Below are 25,605 nucleotides of genomic sequence, written 5' to 3'. Positions count from 1 at the left end.
TCATCAATCACTTCTTAGTAAGTAACCACAACTGAGGCAAACTAATGCTAAAAGGTTTGCATTTAGAGGTGCCAAGAAACTGGCACCTCTAATTTCTGCTCAAGAGGTGCCAAGAAACTGGCAATTAACAAAATAAAGGCCCTAAAAATACATTCTTGGTTGTTTTTCATGGTAAAGAAACTTAAAGTAATTTAATAATATTTTTACAAAGATAAAAATAAATTTCAAGTTATTTTGGAGGAACAAATCTTTAGCAAATAATAGTTAACTCAATATTGTTAAAGCGCTTATGCAATTCTGTCAATCCAGAGTACACAGGAGAGAAAAAAAGGGCTTGTAAATAAATCTCTAACTTCTTGTTTATCTGTCTGTCAGTTTTCAGTGAACACTCATGAGGAGTATGCATTGTTCCAGAAGAAAAGCTCTTGGATTTCTTTAGGACTGTATTAAGTGCTTGAAAGTATCTAAACAAAACAGACCTAAGCTCGAGAGTGGAATTAATGATCCCCAAAGAACATCAACTGGCACACGGGAAGAGGAAAGCAATCATGGGTACAAAGGAATCAAATGAAGGGTGAGCTACGAAAAATAGAGAGGATTTCATTTAGAACTCACAGAAACAATGATCCCAGTGGTCTAAATGGACTATGTGATTCTAAATCCAAGTCTTAGTCCATCAGTTAGTAGGTACACAGCTGATGCGGGCCCTTGTTTGTTCTATTTACAATCTACCAAGAATGTTGGGAAGAGACTATGGAAGCTAAGCATCATTCTTCCTTCACTTGTATAATCTGGAAGGCTGAAACTGCATGGTGGTCAATCAGAGTACATGCTACTAGAACTAGGTATGGCCTATTCACTTTACCTGTTGAGCCCAGTGATGCCAGGAGAAAAGATGGTTTGCCATCTTTTCAGAGCTCCCTGAACCTCGTTGTCCATTGCTTCTAAATGAGAAATGATGACCTATTCAAGACCCTGTCAGTCACCACATCTTAGCTTAAATTAGTTACAGGAGTCCAAATTTCATTAGCTCCAACTCATATGAAAGTCACTTTCACTTTCACTTACTGAACTATGCACGTGTTAAATACTATCTTACTTTCCCTCTCCTCTTTTTTGTTTCTCAGCACTCCACTTCCCGACCCTTGAAACTACCTTTTGGTCTTTTCTAAAATTGTACAACTTCTTGGCTTTACTTATACTTCTCTTTTTTTTTTCTTTTGAAAGTCCATTCTTTTTGTGACCTGTACTTAAAATCCTCAAGCTCCAGCTTCCTTCCCTCAGATTCAGCAGTTAACTACCACTCCTCCTTTGTACTGTCAATACAGCAGGTGGCTAACAGAACATTATGTGCACGTGACAGGTAGTACTTTCTGTTAATAGCTTCTCAACTGTAATCTGCAGCCATAAGGTCCTATATAAAGTTCAAGTCGCACTTAAAAGCAAATGAATATTAAAGCTCACAAAGTTGCCACAAAAGATCCAGGTACTTAAAGTGACTTTCCCTTAAAAAATTATATTAATATCTTGCTGGGCATGGCTGCATGTGCCTATAGTCCCAGATACTCAGGAGGCTGAGGCAGGAGGAATGCTTGAGCCCAGGAGTTCGAGTCCGGCATGATTAATATAGTGAGACTTGGTCACTTAAAAAAACAATTGTATCTCAAGTACCTTTCACTCTCAGCTGTCTGCATGGTCTCCAGTTTCGAGTGAGTTCCTCTGTTAAATCCTTTTACCTCCTGTTCTTCCAAAGATTCCAGCAATCGGATGACATCTTTATTTACTCCTCTGCGCTTTGCCAGAACTAAAGGGGTAGCACCTTGATGATTGCTGAAAAAAGTTCACAAAAATAAAAAAAAGTAAGAAGTCATCATAGCAGTCTTACTGCATTGTCAGTTCCATTGTTAGTACCCATTTGTGTAGATCTCGGTGAAGAAAGGATGGGCCTGATTAGGACCTACCCGAGGGCCGTGGGAAACTAAAGGAGCATTTGGCTCACTGCAACTCTTCCATGTGAGCCTTGACCAGCAGGCTGGGATCTCTGCACAGTTCATCACAGAGACCGTTACCCTGTGACCCAAACACATCCCCCACCTACAGCCCCTATCCTCACACTGAATGTCTCCTCAACAGCAGGTTGTGGTGGAAGTTAGAGTCATCTGCCTCTATTTATTTTCTGAATTGTGCTACAGAAACAAGTGTTTATGAAGAATAAACAAACCACCAGAAAAAAAAAAAAAAAAGGATGGGGCCCAATTAACTCAAAAGTAAAACCCAGAGCTGAGCCAAACATCCAGTGGAGCTGAATTTTGAATTAACCCGTTTTTTTTGTTTTGTTTTGTTTTTTACTTCCAGGGAAAAGAAAAAAGAGAACATATAGTCAAAACAGTGAATAAATCTACTTCTAGACTCACTCTTATTTGATATTTATACTTTATGAGAAGAGTACATTTTTTTTTAGTCTAAGAAAAAAATGTCAAATAAGCTGCTTTGGTTCTCACAGCTATTTAGCACTATCAATAGGAGAGAACTCAATCACATTAGATCCTGCAGTCAATTCCTACCCCATTCTGTACTGCAGCAAGAGAAATATTTACTGTCTTATTCAGATTTAGGGGCATTATGGCACCAATAAATTAAGGGAGCATGTAACTGTAATTTAAAGGTCAAGCTCAGTTTTACAGGTGACCTGACATCTTTCCCACTCAAAAAGCAGAGTATCATGAAAACAAACAAAAAACCCCATGACTTCCTCAGATTGTTCAGTCTAAAAAGGATCCTGGACTCCAGGGAGATTATGGAGCTCACATGGTACATTACATGACAGAAAGCACACAAGCTTTAGAGTTAGCAGAACTAGGTTCAAATTCCAGTTCTGTCCCTCATAAACTGACCTTTACTATTCCTCTATAAACTGTGTGACCTTTGTCATCTTTTGTTTAATCATTTTTTGTCTCAACTATCTAATCTGTAAAAGAAGATAACACCTATGGTGAGAGCTCTTCATTCTGAGGACTAAATGAGCTAACAAGTAAACAGGATTTTCAACAAATGTTAGTTCTTTTCTTCTTCTTCCCTTGACATAACTACATAATTAATTAGTAGCAGAAACTGTCCAGTATTTTCACAGAAAAAAATATGCTGCTTCAGCAAAAATCTAGAAGTCAGCCCCTCATTCTTTCACTTGCCTGACAGGATTACACTGTCTTCAATGGCTGTCTGAACTTATCATTTCAATTGATAAATGAACAAATAAAATCAACAGAGACCCAGCGATAAGACTATCAGTTGAGAGAGTAATGGGAAGAAATGACTAGACTTCTAAAACCACAGAGAACTTACCAAATATCAATTTTGAGTCCATTGGAAACCAGAAATTGAATAGTATCCACATGGCCACAGAGGTGAAGAGCTGTGTTTCCTTGATAATCTGTGGCCAGAAGATCAGCACCAAATTTATGCAGTAACTGGCAGATGTCTACATTCCCTCTAGCTGCTGCAAGGTGAAGGCCTGTTCTGCCCCTGCTGTCACGAATGTTTGGGTCAAAGCCACTTTCCAAAAGACGCTTGGAATAATTAAAGTCCCCATCAATACAGGCTTGTAGCAAGGGCACGTTAGTCTGAGAAGAATCATTTACAAAAACGTACGACATTGTTCTGATGTGGTGGATGGAACACGCCTGTAGTGAAATAGGTGAGTGAGATTCAATGAAGCCAAATGAAATTAAGACAAAGAAGTCATTTTCTCATCTTTTTTGGCCTCCTGCTTCTAATAAATAAATTACCTTACCAAACAGAAACAACAACAAAGTTATCAATTATATTTTATTTTTCATTAAAATGTTTTATTTTCTTCACATCTGCTGGATTAAAATTCCAATTCAATTACTATAAAGCTCTATTTTGCTTTTCACCATGTAAAAAGCTTAAGAGATATTTTTTAAGTTAAGCAAGATATAATAGCTTAGATTTAAGTATTACATTGTCAGAACACACAGATAACGTGGTGTTTAAACATCAAAGAAGTATCCATATATAAATGCTGCTGCTAGTAGACATTTTTATTTAATACAAAATAATTATCTTTCATATATTTGCTTTTTATTGTATTTGAGATATTCTATATGGTGACCAAAACTACTTGCATGAAAAGAACTTATACTCAACGAGGACCTGTAGAATGTTATGTTTATAGCACAAATTTTAAGTTCTCATAGAGAGAGAAAGGCTAAGAAAAGTAACAAACTGAATTTAAAAATCAAAAATATGAAATCGATTCAGATTATGCTCATTTTTACAGTATTAATCTTATTCTGCTGTGCTCCGTGGTTATCTCAATATGTGATTATGCCAAATTCCCATTGTCCAAACTTAGAGACGAGGAAAAAAAAGTAGGGCTGCCTGGGAATACCAAGTCAGGAGAAAGCCACAATCCTAACTAGGCCCAATGTGAATTTCATCTCTTGGACTCATCCAGCTCACCAGGTTGCCCACATGTCTTTCATGGACGTTTCCCGGACCACTGGTGCACCTGAACTCCCAGGACATTCTAGGTCTACCGAAGTGCATGCAACTAGGTCTCTCTCTCTTCCCCTAAGTTCGTTTAAGAAAGAGTTAAAGCCTGTTAAAAGAAACTCCACTAGGAAATTGATGAGAAAACAAACAAGAAAACAGAAAGGCAGAGACCAATGCTTTTCTAGAGACAGCGTTTTTATTCTTAGATTACAAAAGCTTCGTCACAGATAGACTTGGCTTGTACAGCTGATCAGGGAGACTCTCTTTCTGAAACACTGATGGAATTGGATGCTGGACCCATCTATTCTTGTGCCTAACCTCAAAGCGATTCAGGGAAGCCTGGTTGCTGAGTTTGGTGAGATTGCTGCCCTTATTCCTTTCCACTTGGCTTCCCAGCAGAGCCATTGTCCCAAAATCTGGGGCTGCCTTATGCAAGGGCTCTGCGGCTGCCATGGGCTTTCTGCGGAAAGAGTGGGTATTAGCATATACTGAGACTGGTTCTGAGCCAGGTACCAACTAGGAGCGCTTAATGAATTTAATCTTCTTAACTCCACAGTAAGGTTTATTTTACCTGAATTTCAGTGAGGAGCCACTGACTGATTTTTTTTTTTTTTTTAATTGAGACAGGGTCTCACTCTGTCACCTGGGCTGGAGTGCAGTGGTACAATCATGGCTCACTGCTGCCTCAAACTCCTGGGTTCAAGCAATCCTCTCGCTTCAGCCTCCTAAATAGCTGGGATTATTATTTCAATGAGTCCAATCCACTGAAGGACTTTTAAAAAATCTTTTCTATTTTTTCCTTTTATATATATATATATATTTTTTTTTATTGCACTTTAGGTTCTGGGGTACATGTGCAGAACATGTAGGATTGTTGCATAGGTACATACATGGCAATGTGGTTTGCTGCCTCCATCCCCCTGTCACCTATATCTGGCATTTCTTCCCATGTTATCCCTCCCCAACCTCCCTACCCGACTGCCCCTCCCCTATTCACCCCCCCAACAGACCCCAGTGTGTGATGCTCCCCTCCCTGTGTCCATTTGTTCTCATTGTTCAATACCTGCCTATGAGTGAGAACATGTGGTGTTTGATTTTCTGTTCTTGTGTCAGTCTGCTGAGAATGATGGTTTCCAGATTCATCCATGTCCCTATAAAGGACACAAACTCATTGTTTTTTATGGCTGCATAGTATTCCATGGTGTATATGTGCCACATTTTCCTTGTCCAGTCTAACATCGATGGACATTTGGGTTGGTTCCAGGTCTTTGCTATTGTACACAGTGCCGCAGTGAACATACATGTGCATGTGTCTTTATAATAGAACAATTTATAATCCTTTGGATATATACCCAGTAATGGGATTGCTGGGTCAAATGGAGTTTCTATTTCTAGATCCTTGAAGAATTGCCACATCATCTACCACAATGGTTGAACTAATTTACACTCCTACCAACAGTGTAAAAGTGTTCGTATTTCTCCACATCCTCTCTAGCATCTGCTGTCTCCAGATTTTTTAATGATCGCCATTCTAACTGGCGTGAGATGGTATCTCAATGTGGTTTTGATTTGCATTTCTCTAACGGCCAGTGATGATGAGCATTTTTTCATGTTTGTTGGCATCATATTTGACTTCTTTTGAAAAGTGTCTGTTCACGTCCTTTGCCCACTTTTGAATGGGTTTGTTTGTTTTTTTCTTGTAAATCTGTTTTGGTTCTTTGTAGATTCTGGATATTAACCCTTTGTCAGATGGGTAGATTGCAAAAATTTTTTCCCATTCTGTTGGTTGCCTGTTAACTCTAATGATTGTTTCTTTTGCTGTACAGAAGCTGTGGAGTGAAGGATTTTAAGTCAAAGAAATGGCACAGTCTGGTCTTATTAGTCTTTCAGAAAGATTACTTGGGTAGCAATATGGAGGGGTTGGATTGGAGAAAAAAAGACCAGAGGCAGGGAGATCAATCATTCGGTCACTGCAGCTATCTAGGCAAGAAATGAAAACCTAACCTAAGGCAGCAGCAGGCAGAAGGAGACATACTGGAGAGGAATAGAGAAGATAGGATTAGCACAACTTAATAACTCACTGGAGATAAAATGAAAGGTGAGAAGAGGCTGTTAAGAATAATTTCAAATAAGAAAAAATTAATCTGTTTATGATTAAAATCTACAGAGGTTAAAAAATCAAAATAAACTTTAGATTATGATACATATGTTGACTTTTGAAAAATCTGGCCAGGCACAGTAGCTCACACCTGTAATTCCTGCACTTTGGAAGGCCAAGATGGGAGGACAGCTTGAAGCCCAGGAGTTTGAAACTAGCCTGGGCAACAAAGCGAGACCCTGTCTCTATTAAAAACATTTAAAAATTAGTCAGGCGTGGTGGCATACGCCTTTGGTCCCACGTATTCAGGATGCTGAGGTGAGAGAATCACTTGAGCCTGGGAGGTCAAGGTAACGGTAAGCTGTGATTGAGCCACTGCACTCCAGCCTGGGTGTCAGAGTTAGACCCTGTCTCAAGAAACCAAACCAAACCAACAAACAAGAAAAACCTCAATGAGAATAATTTACTCAATAAAATAGTCAAGAATTCTTTTGTGATGGTAATCTAAATATTTTTCCCTTATAGCAATGGTGTTCAATCTTTTGACTTCCCTGGGTCACAATGGAAGAAGAATTATCTTGGGCCACACATAAAATGCACTAATGATGGCTGATAAGCTTTAAAAAACTGCAAAAAAAAATCTCATAATGTTTTTTAAAAGCTTATGAATTTGTGTTGGGCCGCATTTAAAGCTGTTCTGGGCTGCAGGTTGGACAAGCTTGCACAGTATTGAATCATAAAAAAGGAAAAGCTATCACTAACCTTTTTAAAAATGAAATTCCACATATCAAATGCTTTTCAAAAGGTTATGTGTTTTGGTTAAATTTTGTAAGAATAGATAATTTTAAATATCTGCTTGGTGTTTTTGATTCAAACACAGTAAGAATTCTCATGGTTTGTAGACCAGGATTCTTCAGAATGTTGGCTCAGCAAGAAATACGAGTCCCTGTGTCTATTTGTTAGGTGAGAATAAGTGTGTATTTTGTCAGTTTCTCTGTGTCCCTGAGCAACTGCTAAACTTACTTCCACATTTAATAAGCCCAATGATAGATATTTTTCATCTTGATCACAGAACTGAATCTGCCCTAAAGCAGTTCAATGAAGGCTTCATATCATGTGAGGAAGTCCACAGTAGTAAATACTCACGTAAGCCTTAAGATTAGATCTTTCGTTCAGTGGTCACACAGCAGTTTCTCTGAATTCTCAAGAAGGTTCAACAAAAATATTCTTTAATGTGCTGGCAAGGATCTGCAATAAATAGAAAATTCAGTTATAATAACAGTATCGTGAGAAAAAGAACTCACCGTTCTATTAAATACAGACAGGTTACTGAGCCTGTAGAAATTCTCTAGAAAATCTGTAGGTGAGGCATCAACTAGTGAGGCCAGAAAAATACCTGACAAGAAACAAAGTAGTGAAGGGCCGGGCGCGGTGGCTCACGCCTGTAATCCCAGCACCTTGGGAGGCCAAGGCGGGTGGATCACAAGGTCAAGAGATTGAGACCATCCTGGTCAACACAGTGAAACCCTGTCTCTACTAAAAATACAAAAATTAGCCGGGCATGGTGGTGTGCTCCTGTAGTCTCAGCTACTTGGGAGGCTGAGGCAGGAGAATCGCTTGAACCCAGGAGGCGGAGGTTGCGGTGAGCCGAGATTGAGCCATTGCACTCCAGCCTGGGTAACAAGAGTGAAACTTCATCTCAAAAAAAAAAAAAAAAAAAAAAAAGTAGTGAAAAGGAAGCAAAGAAGGGCTTAACAGAAGCTGCTCCGTGGCCCACAAACAAGAAAGCAAGACAGAAAGATAAAAAAATAACAATCAAGTCCTGTGCCATCAGTAAAAAACAAATCGGGCTCCAAAAATTCGTTCTCAGTCATTACTTGGAATTCAGAATGCATATTTTTCACATTATAAATGGAGGCTAGATCCCAGATTATTTGACAAAAGCATTTTTAGAAATGAAATGCTATTCATAATTGGAAAAAAATAAAACTTTAAAAAGCTGATACTTACATTTAAACCACCATGATGCATTTAAGAAAAAATATTTCTAATCTACCTTGAATGCTGATACTTAAATCTCTTTAAATCTGTTCCCTTCCCTGTCTCTTCAGTGTGAAAGCAAACCTGGCCCAAATCTATCTGTGATCTTCTTTACGTCGCCTGACCCTGCTTCCCCTGAACTGTGGTGCTTTTCCACCCAGGCTGCACCCCTCTGCACTGAGAGAGACTACGAGGGCACCCTGTCTGCCCACTGAACTCTTCTGTGGAGGGACTGTGGAAGCAGGGTCATGAGCAGGCAGTAAGGACCATAAAAATAGCAATAATTGTTCATAAAACAAACATTTACTGTGTGCCTGAAAAGTGCCAGATACCATGCTATCAAGTCCAAATCCCACATTCCTGGTCAGGTTGAAATACAGGTTAACTTTTTACTGGCCATCCATGCTCACCATTATCAAATCCCTGTGAACAAATTTATAAAGGGAAATAATTAATGGTCTTTTACAAAGCTCCATCAACAATACGTAAGTTAGGTTGTGTCATAAGGGCTATCGGTGCTAGGCTGGAACTGACGACATGGCTGACAAACTGTTATGTGAGAACCAGTGTCAGTAAATGCCATGAGGACACGGTGATACACAAAATACCTCTGCTCCTCATTTCCTACTTTTGCGATACTACAGTATCAGTTTAGACAAACTTCCTATCATGGAGCCACTTAATTTGACTTCCTTAGACAAATACTCTGTATTTACCCAAAGCCTAGTATTTTCTTCTCTTATCCTGACCACTACAGCTGAGTTTTTAATGAGTACAGTCTGTCTCTAATGTATGATTTGGCTTCCATTTTCGATGTTAATTAAAATGGTGCAAGTGGGTTATTCTGAATGTGGTAGAGTTCACATTATAGAAAAAGAATAAATTTTGGTTTTCATCTGGAGATAGAATTATAGTTCATATGGTTATGCCCCCAAATAATCCTAATGTTCTCTTAAATCCACAAGAAAGACAATGTTTCTGCTATTTTCTTTCTTTTCTTTTCTTCTTTTTTTGAGACAGTCTTACTCTGTCACCCATGCTGGAGTGCTGTGTTAGATTTTGGCTCACTGCAACCTCCACCTCCCGGGTTCAAGTGACTCTCCTGCCTTGGCCTCCCCAGTAGATGAGACTACAGGTGTGTCCCACCATGCCCGGCTAATTTTTGTATTTTTAGTAGAGAAGGGATTTCACCATGTTGGCTAGGCAGGTCTTGAACTCCTGACCTCGGGTTATCCACCCACCTTGGCCTCCCAAAGTGCTGAAATTACAAGTGTGAGCCACTGCACCCGGCCTGTCATTTTCTTTTGATATGACAATGGCCCATAAGAAAATACCCTTGAACAAATTACAGATTTGTGTGATTTCATATTAATATTAAACAAATTCATTAGACTAAATTACTAGAAACCTACCAAGAAAACTTCCAAGACCTCAATTAGACCTTAATCACCAGACTCCAGGTTTTGGCCATTATTAAACCTTCTACAAGCATTTGTTTGTATGTGAACGTAAATCTTCATTTCTCTGGGATAATGATCAGGAGAGAGAGCAACCAGTGAGTCTACAAAGGCCTAAAGACTGTGACTAAAAGACTGCTGACCATGAAGGTGTCTATTTTCCCCATTCTAGATCATCTTTGGAGTCATTTGTCTGGGTATCAGGTTATTTAAAAACTTGTAGGACCAAACATTTGCACAGGCACAGGTGGATGTACTGGTATGTACCAAAGGGAGTGTTTAGTAAGAACCATTCTACAAACAGAATTAGAGGCACTAATAAAAGTGTGAATAATGAACCAGTAATCTTTCAAGATTCACTGAGGACTGAGTCTGTTCCCCTGTGAATGGATGTGAAACCTAAGTAAACATAATGAAGCCTGCTTTTAGAGGTGGAAAAAGTAGGGGGGAGAGATATGTGATAGTCTGACTCTCCTGAAAGGCACTACTCTTAGGAGTGTACCATAGAGAGACAATTTTCTTCTTGTCAGATGCTGTTAAAAGAACTTGGCTACTCCACCTGGAACGTGTGTGGAGCTGGACTACCTGGGTTTGAACCCCAGCTCCGTTACTTACTAGCTGTATGACTTAGCACTCAAAAAATAAGTTACTATCCTTTTCAGGTTAGGCACAGCTCTGGGGAGACCGTCCTCCACCATAGAGCAGCTTGCACAGAAAGAGCACTGATCCCCTGGTAACAGAGCAGCTTCTGCTAGTGGGTGACATCTAGTGGGGAGTAAAGACCTTCAGGAAAGAAAAATAAAAGAACTGGTTCCTTCAACTATAGTGCTTTAAGTGGCAGGGTGGGGCTTCATATTTAGTTTACATATTTCCAATGTGCCGTGTGCTGCTGAAAGTTATCAAGAAAACCAGAGGAAAAACCACAATCTAGTGCAAGAACAGTCAATAGGGGAATAACCACAGCCCAAAAAGCATGCTGGTTGCTGACCAGGGCCCTGGTTCCCAAGGAAAAGTGTCCATAAGGAACAGTGTCCACTGACTGGTTCAGAGGCAGACAAGCTCGGATTGTTAAAAGCAGAACTTTGGGGGTCAGGTTTTAGAGGGCTGATGCAGCCTGACATTTAAGACTCCTCTCTGTGCTCTGCGGCACTGCCTGCGAGACTTGAGGAGGATGGAGTCATTCATCCTTTGAGATAATGTGGTCACTTAGATCTCAACAACAAGAGCTTCTTATGTCAACCAGCACACTTGTCCCAATCCAAACAACAATAAAAAGGTTTTGATGGAAACTTGTGATTCACCGACTTGATGAAAAGCCATGCCTAATTTTCTTTTATATCTCAAATTCTGGATCTACAATATTAGGTCAATCTATAAAACTTTAAGATATAATAGTATTCTTAATGGTTAAGGACTAATGGGGAGAATATGTTCTATTAATATATTCTTATGATATAATAACTAAAAATTGTTCTATATCCAACATCAACAAGAATACATAATAGACTGATTTTTCATTTGGAAAGACCATTTGGAAAAGCAAGACTAAGTACCACATTCTTGCTTCAAATGGACTGACTACATTATGCCTACACCAGTAATTTTGGTCAGAGATCAAAGCACCAGCCATTTCAGCAAAATGCAAGGAGAGAACGGCATAGCTGGAAAGATAGTCTATCAGATCTTATTGCCTTTGCAATTTTCTAATGTCAAAGAAAAGAACTAAAACTGAAAAAATGAATGATACACAGTAAATGAAACCTCCAAATTTAGATTCTATCACTTGGTTATTCTTATCCTTTTAAGAGAATATAGCTGTTTCAAAAAATAGTCTCAGAGAACTATAAAACAAAAATTCCAATGAAGTCATTAAATCCTAACTGCTAGTACTTTAAAATTACTGTTTTTAAAACCTGAGCTCTGCAAAAATCCAAAGATATTGGGCAAGGAAAAAAGCCATGTTGAAAGCAAATTTAGCTGTGAGCAACTAAGAATTTTAAGAATTTCAAATCATGCCCAAAACATTAACAATATATTTCTTTAGTCTGCCTATCTTCAGCAGCTATTTAAATAGCAAATATTTCATAATTAGTTTATGTATGTCCAATGTGCCATGAAGCTGCTGAAAGTTGTCAAGATAACCAGAAGAAAACTGTTCAGATAAAACTTTTTTGCTTGTTCACAATTGTCCTAAAATTCCTGCCAGAATATGTTTCTAAAAGGCAAGAAATGGGTCTGATTTGTCTACATATACTGGCTGACTGCGATGCCTGGTATATTAATTTTTCTTGGAAGTCCAGACATAGGAAAATCCAATAATTCTTTCCTGAATGTACACTCAATTAAGTTCATTGTTACAGGATTTTCAAGTGATATTTTTTTCTTATGACTAGCTCTGCAGTGCATTGTAAGAAGTTTTAGAAAATAAATATGAAAAAAGAGAAGAAACTAAAAGTTGCACACAACCATGAATCAAATTTACAATTCAACCAACCATGAATCAAAAATATTTGGGGAAAAACTGAATCTATACTGAATATGTATACATACGTACAGACTTTCTTTCTTGTCATTATTCCCTAAACAATACAGTGTAACAACTACTTACGTAGCATTTACATTGTATTAGGTATTGTAAGTAACCTAGAGATGATTTAAAGTATATGGAAAGATGTGCATACGTTATATGCAAATACTGTATCATTCTGTACCAAGGACTTGAGCATCTGCAAATTTTGGTATCTGCATGAGGTCCTGAAACCCACCCCCAAGGATACTAAGAGATGACTGTATTCTATGTAAGGTACCACAATTTTATTGAATTCCTTAGCACACTGAACAATAATTTATCCTGTATTTTTCCTATTACATAGATTCATTGACATTTTTGGCTAATCAAAATGTAAACAGAATTTTGTGATGCAGATGAAAGCTGTCTAATGCATGGCTGTGGAACCAGTCCCTAACCGGTCAATCTTGATGCAATGCTTTCTTTGCTTACTGTAAAACTTCTAAGATTCTTTTATGGTTCATCCTCAACTAGGCTGGACTTAAGATCCTTATTTCTCTATTTTTTGGAAAATTATATTAGAAGGGCCTAGTAAGTAAATTCTCACTGATCATATGGCTAGTTCCCCAATTTTTAACCTTTCAGTGTGATCTGTCCTAAATAAAGACAATATATGTGAATATTTACTTGGATTCTTTAAAAAAGGAAAATGGTTACTCTCTTTCTGAAGAAGAAAATAAAAGAAGGAACTAAGAACACTATTGTTTTAGGATATCCCAGTACTATGAAGAACATTAGAAGGAAGAAATTTATAAGCAGAACCTTCTGAGTTTTATTTCCAAGGCTCAAAAATAACAGAAGTTCAAATTTTTGGAGCAACTTTTAGGCAGATGTGGATCTACCACAAACAGATATATTTTTATTTTATATCCAGCTTTGTAGAAAACACACATTTTGTGGTATTTCCAACATTTTAATCTAACGTGGTTGTATCTAAAATTCTTAATTCTGTGATGTCTTCAATACAAAGCTATCAATAATTTCATAATTAAAACTATTAATGCAGTAAAGGTGTGAGGTTAATTTGAAGTATGTGAATTACAGAATGATACTTAAAGAAAGGCCCCCTAGCCAGGTGCAAGTGGCTCACACCTATAATCCCAGTGTTTGGGAGGCCAAGGTGGGAGGATTGCTTGAGCCCAGTAGTTCGAGACTAGCCTGGACCACAAAGCGAGACCCTGTTTGTACAAAAACAAAAACAGAAAGGCCAGTTCACTGTGTTAAGTTCATATAATAATTAAAACTCAGTCAGATATTACTTAGCAGATGTTCTTCTGGAACTAAGCTTAATGAAAACAGAAAAAAAAAATTCTTGTTATGTGTTCTTCTGGAACTAAGCTTAATGAAAACAGAAAAAAAATGTTTTCTTGTTATGTCTGCTATTACTATGCAAATAATTGCTGGGCAACAGTTGAGATACACAATATTCTACATTTATTAAGTTATATTGCAGGCACAGTTCTAAGTGTTTTTCCTGTAATAACTCACTTAATCCTCATAGAAACCCTACAAGGTACATGCATACTATCATTATACTCATTTCATGAGTTAAAAAAAAAAAAAAAAAAGTCACTAAGTTTCATAAGATTTTTTGTTTAATGAATTCATCAAACATAACATAAGGGAGAACATTAGTCTAGTGTGCACATTCCATATAACTCTCTACAATCATTTCATTCAAAGTGAACTTCTTCTTCAACTTTAGAAACAATACCTGGAAATGTCTTTTACTTTATAGAAAATAGTCTAGTACACATAAGCCAAATTAACTCTTTGTAATCACCTCATACAAAGTAAACTTTGTAAAGTGTGGGAAAATAACAATAAAATATTTTTGGAAAAGTCTTCTACTTCACAGGTGACTAAATTCTTAGACCAATTATTCTCAAGTACTTCTTACTGGCCGGGATAACAAGAAAACACCTAGATTTTTCTTCCTCCATCAGGAAATAAAAAAACACCAAACAAGGATTTCTAATATATTTCCGGCAATATTTATGTTAACTATTATTTGTTTGCATTATTAAAGTTTAGTTACAATTCAACTTTTACCAAAGGTATTGGCTTAAGACAAATCAAAATTAATTGTTCACAAAAGGAACAGTGGTTATTTTGGGTATTTTATTTCATTCTAAGATATTAAAATCATAGAATGTAATTCTCTACTATGTAATTTTACCATGTTTAAAATTCTTAGCAAGGGACTTCCTCCTCAGGAGGTTTTCAGTTTATAATCTATCATTACATAATAGTTATATGATTCTTTAAAATTGTTTTTTCTAGTTGCAACAGCACTTTATTTATATGGCCTAAGGGTGCCACCTTGTGGCCTGCGTAGGCTTCAGGTTCAACTTCAGCATCTAGCATGGCATAAGGCCAGAACACTGTACCTCTGAAGTTTCTCTGTGCCATTTTGCAGTTATTTACCATAATTCTAACTGTGAATTTGTAAAATCCAAAATTGGGATGAAGTTCAATTTTCCTTTTAAAAAAATTTTATCAAGAAAATTAAAAGCAAACGTATGATTACAGGCCTATGTAGAAATCTAAACCTCATTAAACCCACCTTAGTGGACTTTATATAAAGTGCTATTTAATGGCATTCTAACTTACTCATTTATTGCGTTGTTTCAAAATATAAGAATTGCAGTTTTTGTAAAATATTCCTTATTTTCTAAATAGTCTGCAAAATTTAAACCAGACTTCACCCTAAATAAGTTTGAAGGTATGAGATTGTACTCTTACAAGAAGCTTAAGTGTAGTAGTCATGTGTCACTTAATGATGGGTATATGTTCTGAGAACTGCATCGTCAGGTGCTTTCACTGTTATGTGAACATCACAGGATGTCCTTAAGTTCTTACACAAATCTAGAGGATGTGGCCTGTTACATGCCCATGCTATACATGACTGTATTTTCATAAAATTCTAGAGCTGGAAAGGCCATCCAACATTATTTAACTCAATCTCATAATTTTATAAAGGACACTGAGACCAGAAAGGCTGTAGCTTTGCTACTTTACACGCTACCCCTCGTCCCCAAAGGTTCTAGTCCTATTCATGATTCACTGTCAAAATATAAAATGCAGTATACACTGCATAATCACATTTTGGTCAACGATGCATATATGAAGATGATCCCACAAGATTAGAATACAGTATTCTTACTGTAACTTTTCTGTTTAGATACACGAATGTTTACCACAGTGTTAAAACTGCCTACAGTCTTCAGCATAGTAACATGCTGTATAGGTTTGCAGCCTAAGAACAACAGGCCATACCATATGGCCTGGGTGTACAGTAGGCTCTGCTATCTAGGTTTGTGTAGTAAGTACAGTGTACAATGTTTACACAACAATGAAATCATCTAATGGTGCATTTCTCAGAATGTGTGTACCTGTCATTAAGCAATCATCATCTTCAACATAATAGTTTTTCACAATTCTGTTGTAATTTGTTCCTTTCCAAGCTCTAGATTATGTGCTAGATGGGTGCAATCATGTTCATATGACTACTTCTTGAACATCTTTTAAGGTCCAAGAAATAGGAATATTTAGAAACATTTGTTGACTCCTTCCATAAGCAGGTACATATTAGATAGAAATGCAATATGATATACACCTACTATGTATCCACAAAAATTTTTAGAAATAAGAATTTTCAATTTTTTTTTTAAGAGATGGGGGGGTCTCACTATGTTGCCCAGGCTGGTCTCAAACTCCTGGGCTCAAGTGATCCTCCTGCTTTGGCCTCCCAAAATGCTAGGACTACAGGTGTGAGCCACTATGCCCAGCCTGGAATGTTTTAAGGAGTTAAACGTTCAACACATTTGAAGTAAAAAATTAGTAACATTTCAGAACATTAAAAACCCATAAATTTATAAAAATACAAGTGTTAAACATACATTGTCATTCTAAAATAAATTAGGAAAAGAATAAAGTGAAACATTTTAAAATAAACCATATAAAAATGGAGAAAATTTAAACAATGTCTGGCAGGATTCACCAGTGAACCCACCTGGGCCTGATCCTGTTTTAGGCTATAGATTTTTTTTTTTTTTTTAATTTTGTTATTTTCTTTCTGGGCTCTAGTACTTGCCAGGTTATGAATTTTTTATTAAATTTCTCTAATGAATGCAGGCCTATTCAGATGGTTTATTTCTTTTTGTGTGAATTTTCGTAGATTGTGCTTTTCAAAGAATTGAATTTCATCTAGGTTATCAAATTTGTGGGCAGAGAGTTGTTCATAGTACTCCTTTATTATCCTTTTAATGTCCATGGGATCTCTAGTGATGTCCTCTCTCATTTCTGATATTAGCAATATATCCTCTCTTTTCTTAGTCTGGCTAGAGGCTTATTGATTTTATTGATCTTTTAAAAGAACCAGCTTTTGGTTTCACTGATTTTCTCTATTGATTTATCATTTTCAATTTTTATTAATTTCTGTTCTAATTCTTATTTCTTTTCTTCTACTTACTTTGGGTTTAATTTGCTCTTCTTTTTCTAGTTTCATAAAGCGGAAGCTTTAGATGATTGATTTTGGATCTTTCTTTTCCAATACATGCATTCAATGCTTTAAATTTTCCTCCTCTAAGCACTGCTTTTGCTATTTCCCACAAATGTCAGGCTATGTTTTCACTTTCATTTAGTTCAAAATATTTATTAATTTCTCTAGAGATTTCTTCTTTGACTTATGTTATTTACAAATGTGTTATTTAACCTCTAAGTATTCAGCGATTTTCTGGCTATCTTTCCATTATCAAATTCTAATTTAATTTCTTTTGGTCTGAGATTAGATATTTCATGATTTCTATTTTGGCCAATTCCAAACCAGCTATAGGCTCACTCATTACTTTGTACTTGTACTCTATAGAGATGGTTACTATTCTGACTGCACTGCGGAGCTTTTTTTTTTTTTTTTGTTAACATCAATTATTGCCATGTGCCCAAACATGAATATATTATTTTGACTGAAAATCAACTATGAGTTTTTAATTCCCTCAGATGTCCACTGCCTAACTAGACTCCATTCCTACCTATTCCATTGGTTTCCAACTCTATCACTTTTCACTGCTCATATGCTTTGAAGGGGTCAGTCTTCATTATTTAAAGCCATGTAACATATCACATTCCCGTAGCTATAGAGGTTTATTTAAAGGTGAGCAAGTGACCAGTCCAATAAAACTCTGCTTGGAATGCCAGAGAAATACGTTCACTTTATTTTTCTAAAAATATGATGAGTAAATGAGACATCTAAAATTGCTTTTGTCTTTCTGACATATATTTCATAGATAGCAAGTATACAGTGTGAGGCAGAACAGATAAACAGGGCCAAGCCCTGAGCTTTTCATATTATAGGTATCAATAAAGTATCTTTTTAAGACAGTTTGAATTAGGTTTTCTGTTACTTAGAACAAAATATAAATGACACAGAATCTGAAGTGGTCATTACTATTTGATTTCCACTCACATGCTTCTGTTATTGCTTCCTAAAAAGGAAAAAAAATATTGTTTGTGGTACGTGTTTCAGCAAAATACAAAGGTCAAAGGAAGGGTGAAGTCCATTGATGTTTAACTCTCTTTGAGAAGGAGTTGAATTAAGGCCTAAGAAATCTCAGGTTCAGCATAGGAGCTTGAACACTGACTGAGGGCTGGGTAAATTCTAGGAACTGACTGAGGAGATAACCTGAAGGACAAGTTAAAAAGATATTCTAAATAAACAAGTGAAATAAAAATAAGCCTATTATGGAAAAACTCTTTTATAAGCAATCCACAGTTTTGGATATATTTAAAAAAAAAAATCAGCATTAACAGTAAATGGGTAAAATACAGACAAAAGACTGAGGCTCTCCTAAGGCAGAGAGGCAGATTTAGATTAAAGTAGCAGTACTGCTGGGCTACTGGAAAAAAATGACTGATAAAACTGCCACCAAGGTTAAAATGTCTATATAAACTGTTTAAACAAAGTCACATTCAGAACATTTTTTTTTTTTTTTAATTAAACTTAAGCAGGCCTGGCACGGTGCTCATGCCTGTAATTCCAGCACTTTGGGAGGCTGAGGCAGATTGCTTGACGTCAGGAGTCTGAGACCAGCCTGGGCAACATGGTGAACCTCATCTCCACTAAAAATACAAAAATTAGCTGGGTGTGGTGGCATGTGCCTATAGTCACAGCTACCCAGGAGGCTGAGAGAGGAGAATCGCTTCAACCCAGGAGACGGAGAACGTGGTGAGCTGAGGTTGCACCACTGCATTTTAGCCTGGAAGACAGAGCGAAACACCGTCTCAAAAACAAACAAGCAAACAAACAAAAAACAAAACAAAACAAAACTTAGGCTAACATAAAAAGGCATCGTAATGTAATAAAAGAAGATATAGGTTATTTGGCTAGTTTTAATATGTTTAGCTTAAAAAATAAAATACAGCAGAGTATCTCATGTCATAAAAACCCAATATGGAAAGGCAGCTAAATAAACCATTTCTGCTCTTGCACTTTTTTCTGATTTACTCGGCACCGTACCTAAATAACAACGTGCACAAATCTTTTAATTGATTCTATTTAGAAATTTATTAAAAATACCACTTATTGGATAGGATTTCTAGGGCATATGTGTGTTTAAAGCACCATGAGAGAGCTAGAGACAGGAAAGCTGTCCATTTGTAAATCAAATTAGTGTATACCTCCTGTTTATTCAACATGTTTTGGTCTTGGAATTGTTTCTCTAACAGTGTACTGGCGAGTCAGACATTAAGTTATTTAAGGTTTCTAAACACCGATTTGGTGGAGTTCTATCCTTGTTAAGGAAGGGAAGCTTCAGAAAACCTGAATAGCACTTAAAAAAAGTATCTAATTTGGAAAATAATGATTCCTTTGTAACTGATTTTGGTTTTAAAGTTTACATTGGTAATTCTAATGTCTGTTTGCCAGTTTAATTTTACAAAGTACTTGGCTGGGTGGAGTGACACACACCTGTAGTCCCAGCACTTTTGGGAATCTGAAGCAAGAAGATCACTTGAGCCCAGAAATTCGAGACCAGCCTGGGCAACATAGTAAAAGCCCATCTGTACAAAACAATTTTAAAATAAACTTTGCGTGGTGGTGTGTGCCTATTGTCTCAACTACTCAAGGCTGAGGCAGGAGGATCACGTGAACCCAAGAGGTGGAGGGTGTATTCAACCATGATTGTGCCACTGCACTCCAGGCTGGACAACAGAGCCAAACCCCGTCTCAAAAAAACACGAGGAAAAAAAAAAGTACTTAGCTGGACACAGTGGCTCATGCCTGTAATCTCAGCACTTTGGGAGGCTGAGGCAGATCACTTGAGGTCAGGTTTGAGACCAGCCTGACCAACATGGTGAAACCCCAACTCCACTAAAAATAAAATTGGCTGCGTGTGGTGGCATGTGTCTGTGGTCCCAGCTACTCACCAGTCTGAGGCAGAAGAATCGTGTGAACCTGGGAGGCAGAGGTTGCAGTGAGCCGAGATTGTGCCACTACACTCCAGCCTGGACGATAGAGTGAGACTCTATCTCGGAGGGAAAAAAAAAAAAGTACTTATCACAAAGACATAACCATAAACTTAAGTTCTAATAATAATGAAAAGTTATTTTAAATAGAAATCTTTTACAAACATCACAATAGTGTCTTTTATAGAATACCTAGACAAAACCCAATTCTCTATTTTCCTTATAGGAAATCTAGAAAAAAATCTTTAGTAGAATGGTACTAGTATGACAAATTCAATATTATGGTTATAGTCTCAAAGGTTCTTTCATTTTTAAAGGATAAAAAACAAAAGAAAGTCAACATGGAGTCTGAAAAAAATTCTACACCATAAGCAAAGAAGAAAAGCATACCACTGAGAATTATTTACAATAAGAAACTGAAAAAAAAAAATCCAGAAAAACACTGTGCTCTCAGGGACATACGAAAAATTAAGAACTCAGGGTGGGGGAAAAATAGTATTAGAGACGACTGAGACTTTTGCAAAAAAGACTATGAGTTAAATAAAAACACAATAAAAATTTAAAATCCAAACTGCAAGCAGTAAGGAAATCAGTGATGGAAGTGTCTAACTTAAGAAGCTATTCAAAAGAAAAAAATGAGAAAGAATGTGTGAAATGACAGCTAAGAGAACTAGAAAGGAGAGCCAACCCATGAAAAATTCCTAGAGAAAAACACAAGAACAAAACAAAAGGCACCAACTTAATATCTTTCTTAGCTAAAAAAACCAAAAACACAGATTTCAATGTATAAAGGACCTGTCATCTTTTAGATAAAATTAATGGATTTAAAAAATCCATAGACATAACCCTAAACTTTGAAATATTCTAATCATTTTACATCTACAATGCAACAGATGGCTGTATTTGCTATGGAAAAGATACATTTGTCCTATCAGGATGGTGTGAATCTGGTATTTTACTGCATACCTTGATTATTTTGTATTTGAGTTTGGACATTAACTTGCTGAGGGCAGAAACAAGAACCTGAACTCATGCCTTAAGATAAAAATTGCATTCTTTTTACACACTTACTACCTTTTCCAACTATGCAGTGGCTCAATCATGGCTCACTGTGACCTCAATCTCCTGGGCCCACGAGGTGCTTCCACCTTAGCCTTCCAAGTAGCTGGGACCATAGGTGTGTGCTACCACGCCCAGCTAATTTTTAAATTTTTTGTAGAGATGAGCTGTCCCTATGTTGTCTAAGCTGGTCTCGAACTCATGAGCTCAAAAGATCCTCCAGTCTCAGCCTCCCACGGTGTTGGGATTATAGGTATGAGCCACTGCACCCAGCCCACCCAAGCCTTTTTATGGGCTCTGAAATGTGTTACATAAAAGGGATGAGCTTTATTGGTTTAGAAAGTATAATTATTATGATTAGCAGTAGTATAGCTATTTTATTTCCACCAGTCATTGATAAAACAATCCAGGTGTAGTACTATTAATCAGTAGCTTAAATTAGAAATAAAAATTATTTACTATGGGATTTAAGACAGTGCTTTCAAATAACTGGTAAACAAAAAATGTATAGCTAACCTCTTCCAAAGAGCTGCCCGTACTTGCAGTCTCCTATTCCTTTCCTCCTGTTGTCTCTTGAAATCACACCAACCAGGTTTTCTTCCTCGCTGTCTCCTGAAAGTGCTCTCGCAAGGTCGCCAAAGACCTTCCTATTACTAAATCCAATGGTCATCTCCTGGTCTCCATCTTACTTGACTTGTCAATCAGCAGGAGGTGACACAGCTGGCTACCTTCTCCCTGAAACACTCTTTACGTGGCCTTCAGTACTCCATACTCGCCTCTTTTTCCTCCTACCTTCAAAAGCCTCTCCTCTGCAGTCTCCTTTGTAATTGTGCATCTCTCCAATCTCTGAACATGGAGAGCCCTAGGGCTCAATCCTCATTTCCTTACACTAGATCTCATAGGCTCATGGCTTTAAATACCACCCTTCCGTGCAGGGGTGGCCAATCTTTTGGCTTTCCTGGGCCACACTGGAAGAACTGTCTTGGGCCACACATGTTACACTAACAACAGCTGATGAGCTTAAAAACAAAAATGCAAACAATCTCATAATGTTTTCAAAGCGTTTACAAATTTGGGTTGGACAAGCTTGCATTAGTGACTCCCAAATTTCTGTTTCCAGCTGGACCTTTCTCCTCAACTCAAGTCTCCATAACCCCACTTGAACAGGCATCTCAAACCTGACTAAAACTGGCTCCACCTACCTTCACATTCAGTCTTCTCCATCTCGGTACACTGTAACAAAAGCCTTCCAACAGCTCAGGACAAAGGCCACAGGGTCATGCATCACCCTTTCTCTCATAAGCACATCCAAACCGTCAGCAAATCCTATCAGCGATACTCAAAATACGAAGGCTGCTTACTGCCTCTCTTACTACCCACCTGGTCTAAGCCACCATTCTCTCTGGCTTCAATTACTGCATCAGCCTAACAGATCTCCCTGTTTCCATCAACTCTAACACAGCAACCGGAGTGATCTTTTGAAAACCTTAATCCAGATCCCCTCACTCCTCTGCTCAAAACCCTCCAACCACCTCCCTTCTCACTCAGAGTTCAAAGCAAAAGTCCTTACCTGGGCCCATTAGCTCTCTAACCTTGTCTCATCCTCCTTCCCTCCAGGTGCTCAAAGCCACTGGCCCCTTTGCTGTTCCTCCAACAAGACTCATGGGTTCTGGGTTTTTGCCCTTGCTTGGTATGCTCTTTCCCTAGAGCTGCATGGCAGTCCCCCACGCCTTCAGTTTTGCTAGAGTCTTTTCCATGGCACCAGACTGCGCCTGTCCCTTCCTTGGTGCTTCCTATCCCCCTTTGCTACTTTATTTTTCTTCTTAGCAACTGTTACCATGTGACTGGAGACAAGTTAACTTTCACAAATGTTGTTTACTGTTCCCACCCCCACCTTCTTCCAGTGACATGTTAGCTCGTGGAAGACAAAGACTTCATTTTGTTCACTCTCATATCCCCAGTGCTTACAAGAAAGCCTGGCCATGGAAGGCACTGAACATATGCTTGCTATGTGAATGCTGAATATGCAAATTCTTAAATCTATAATAGACAAGGTTAAGAAGTCTGGGACTACAAAACCCAACTTCTTTCCATAATGGGAAATACAATTTCCCCTTTTGACAAAGAACTGTGAGAAACCTTTATTTTCCAAAGTAACACAATTTGCTCTAAATAACATGCCAAAAATTCCTCATCACTTCACAGCCTCCAATGCCTCTCCTACATTCTGTAAAATATTAACTTACTATCATCAAAAAATCTTTGATTTCCCTCTGGTACTGCTATCATAACATTGCAAAGGCAAAGTGAACTCACTAAAAATGGTATGGAAACATAAATAATGAAGAAAAGTAATAAAGTGTGTTAACCAAATAAATCCATCTCTATTTCAAATCAAGATTGTACTGGCATAATGAGAACCCCAGTCCAAGTTTAACTTTATTATCACTATAGTCCTTAATGCGATAACATTTTTCTTATTAAACTCCTTTTAAATTAAAAAGGACTTCATATACGACTTCTGCATATAGCCATGAAAACTAAGCCAGAGAAAAATCAGTTCAGGCTACAAATCTAATTGATAAACAAAACTGTTAGCACTACATGTTTGGCTAGATAACAGAAGCAGGGATACTGAAGTAAGGGAGATGAGGCCAAATCTCGCTCAGCCTTTGCTAGCTGTCTGACCTTGGACAAGTCAGACTCTCGGCGGCTCAGTTTCCTTATCTGTATAATGGAAATGGTACCTGATAGGGTTGCTTCAAGGATTAAATAAAGGTGCCAGGTATTAAAAGCAATGGCACCATGTCTGACATAAAATAATCACTGAAAATAGCTATTACTGGCCGGGTGCAGTGGTTCACACCTGTAATCCCAGCACTTTGGGAGGCCGAGGCGGGAGGATCATGAGGTCAAGAGATCGAGACCATCCTGGCCAACACGGTGAAACCCCGGTCTCTACTAAAAATACAAAATTTAACTGGGCGTGGTGGGCACCTGTACTCCCAGCTGCTCGGGAGGCTGAGACAGAAGAATCGCTTGAACCCAGGAGGCGGAGGGTGCAGTGAGCCGAGATGGCGCCATTGCACTCCAGCCTGGCGACAGAGCGAGACTCCGTATGCAATAAAAAGAAAGAAAAGAAAACAGCTATTACTAGAACATAAAAATAATCCCCACACCACTCATATTACAGCTCTTTAAGAACCTAGGTACCACTGTCATTTTTTCAAGAGTGAGAAGTGTTACTATTCAATGGCATATTTTTACTTTACGATGTTCTGTAGCCAACTCCGAACACCGTGGAACGTTTTAAAAAACAAACGTTTTTCCCTTGAGGTACTGTAGGGAAAACCTGAGAGAACGATCTGCTTCTTAGCATTGCACGTCAATTAAGAGAGGAAGTTTACGATTACCTGAGCCCTAAGTGGAAGGTGTGCAAATCCTGCCTTTTAACACAGGCACCCCGGTGCCATGTGCCATTCTGGACAGCTCACTCACACCCCAACAGCTTGTCCTGGCGCTTGGACTCTGGGCTCCTCCAAGCCCACGCCGCAACAGCACCGTCTCGCCCCGGCCGAGCAGCTGGACCTGCCGCGGGGCTTCCGTGCCCACCTCCGGATTAACCGCGAGCCAGCGCCGCCCCGGGGCTCCCGGGACCACAGCCATAACCCGCAAGTGCAAACGTAAACCCTCGCAGGCCTCTCCCGGCCCTCGGGAACACACAGACCGCGAAAACGCCCTCACCAAGCCGCGCTCGCTTCCTCGGCCCGGCTCGCTCCAGTCGCCGCGGAGGTGCGGGGAGCTCGGGCACCCTCTCCCCTCAGGACCCTTGGCCAGGCCTACTGGATCTCCAGTCCTACAGGGACGTTGCGGGAGGTATCAAGTGGCTCTCGCCCTGGCGCTGCCCACGGGCCCGAGGTCAGGTACCTGCGACTCCAACGAGCAGCAAAGACCGCAGCAGCTTACACCGCGGCGGCGACGGGTGGAGGGGAGGGGCCAGCCAGGGGCAGGCGGAGTCCCCGCTGGGCCAGAGCGGCCTGGCGCCGCGGCCCCGGAGCGCCCCCTGCAGGTGGGCGGTCCGCACGGTGGCTTGGCCTGCTCTGAGTCAGAGGTTGTGGGAGAGCCTGCTCTGAATTAGGGAAAGCATCAAAACTTGGGGCTTCCGAAGAGAAAGCCAGCCTAGAAGAGGTTTATCCGATCTGAGTCCGGGAGCATTTTGCACTTTTCACGTCCTATTCTAAATTCACATCCCATCCCCTTAGCTAAATGGGGACTTCAGAGGCAAAGGGAATTTTATTAGGTGCTATAAACATCAATTAATAGTTGCTTGCTGCTAGGTAGATCTTCTGTAGACCCCAGATGGACATATTAGGAATAGCCACTAATGGCGGGCTGCTCTAATT

General features: G+C 38.7%; 1 protein-coding gene across 3 annotated transcripts in view; it reads right to left on the bottom strand.

Moving 5' to 3' along the window:
- The window catches only part of ANKRD46 (ankyrin repeat domain 46), a 30,746-nt gene extending 5,545 nt beyond the window's left edge, over window positions 1-25,201 (bottom strand). The window contains exons 1-4 of one of the 3 annotated variants that reach the window (XM_032248004.1): window positions 25,130-25,201; window positions 7,760-7,861; window positions 3,343-3,680; window positions 1,672-1,830 (exon numbers count right to left, since the gene is read on the bottom strand). In XM_032248004.1, the coding sequence (XP_032103895.1) occupies window positions 1,672-1,830; window positions 3,343-3,653 (470 nt within the window). In that variant the 5' untranslated portion in view covers window positions 3,654-3,680; window positions 7,760-7,861; window positions 25,130-25,201. Of the gene's footprint in view, window positions 1-1,671; window positions 1,831-3,342; window positions 3,681-7,759; window positions 7,862-24,946 lie in introns of all 3 variants that reach the window. The other 2 variants (XM_032248008.1, XM_032247997.1) reach the window with 2 other exon arrangements.
- Window positions 25,202-25,605: the final 404 nt, after the last annotated feature.

Source organism: Sapajus apella, unplaced genomic scaffold, assembly GCF_009761245.1.
Source record: "Sapajus apella isolate SASKATOON/1434 unplaced genomic scaffold, GSC_monkey_1.0 scaffold3, whole genome shotgun sequence".
Classification (NCBI taxonomy): Eukaryota; Metazoa; Chordata; class Mammalia; order Primates; family Cebidae; genus Sapajus; species Sapajus apella.
The sequence above is the reverse complement of the archived record's forward strand: the minus strand, read 5'-3'. Positions and strand labels throughout refer to the sequence as shown.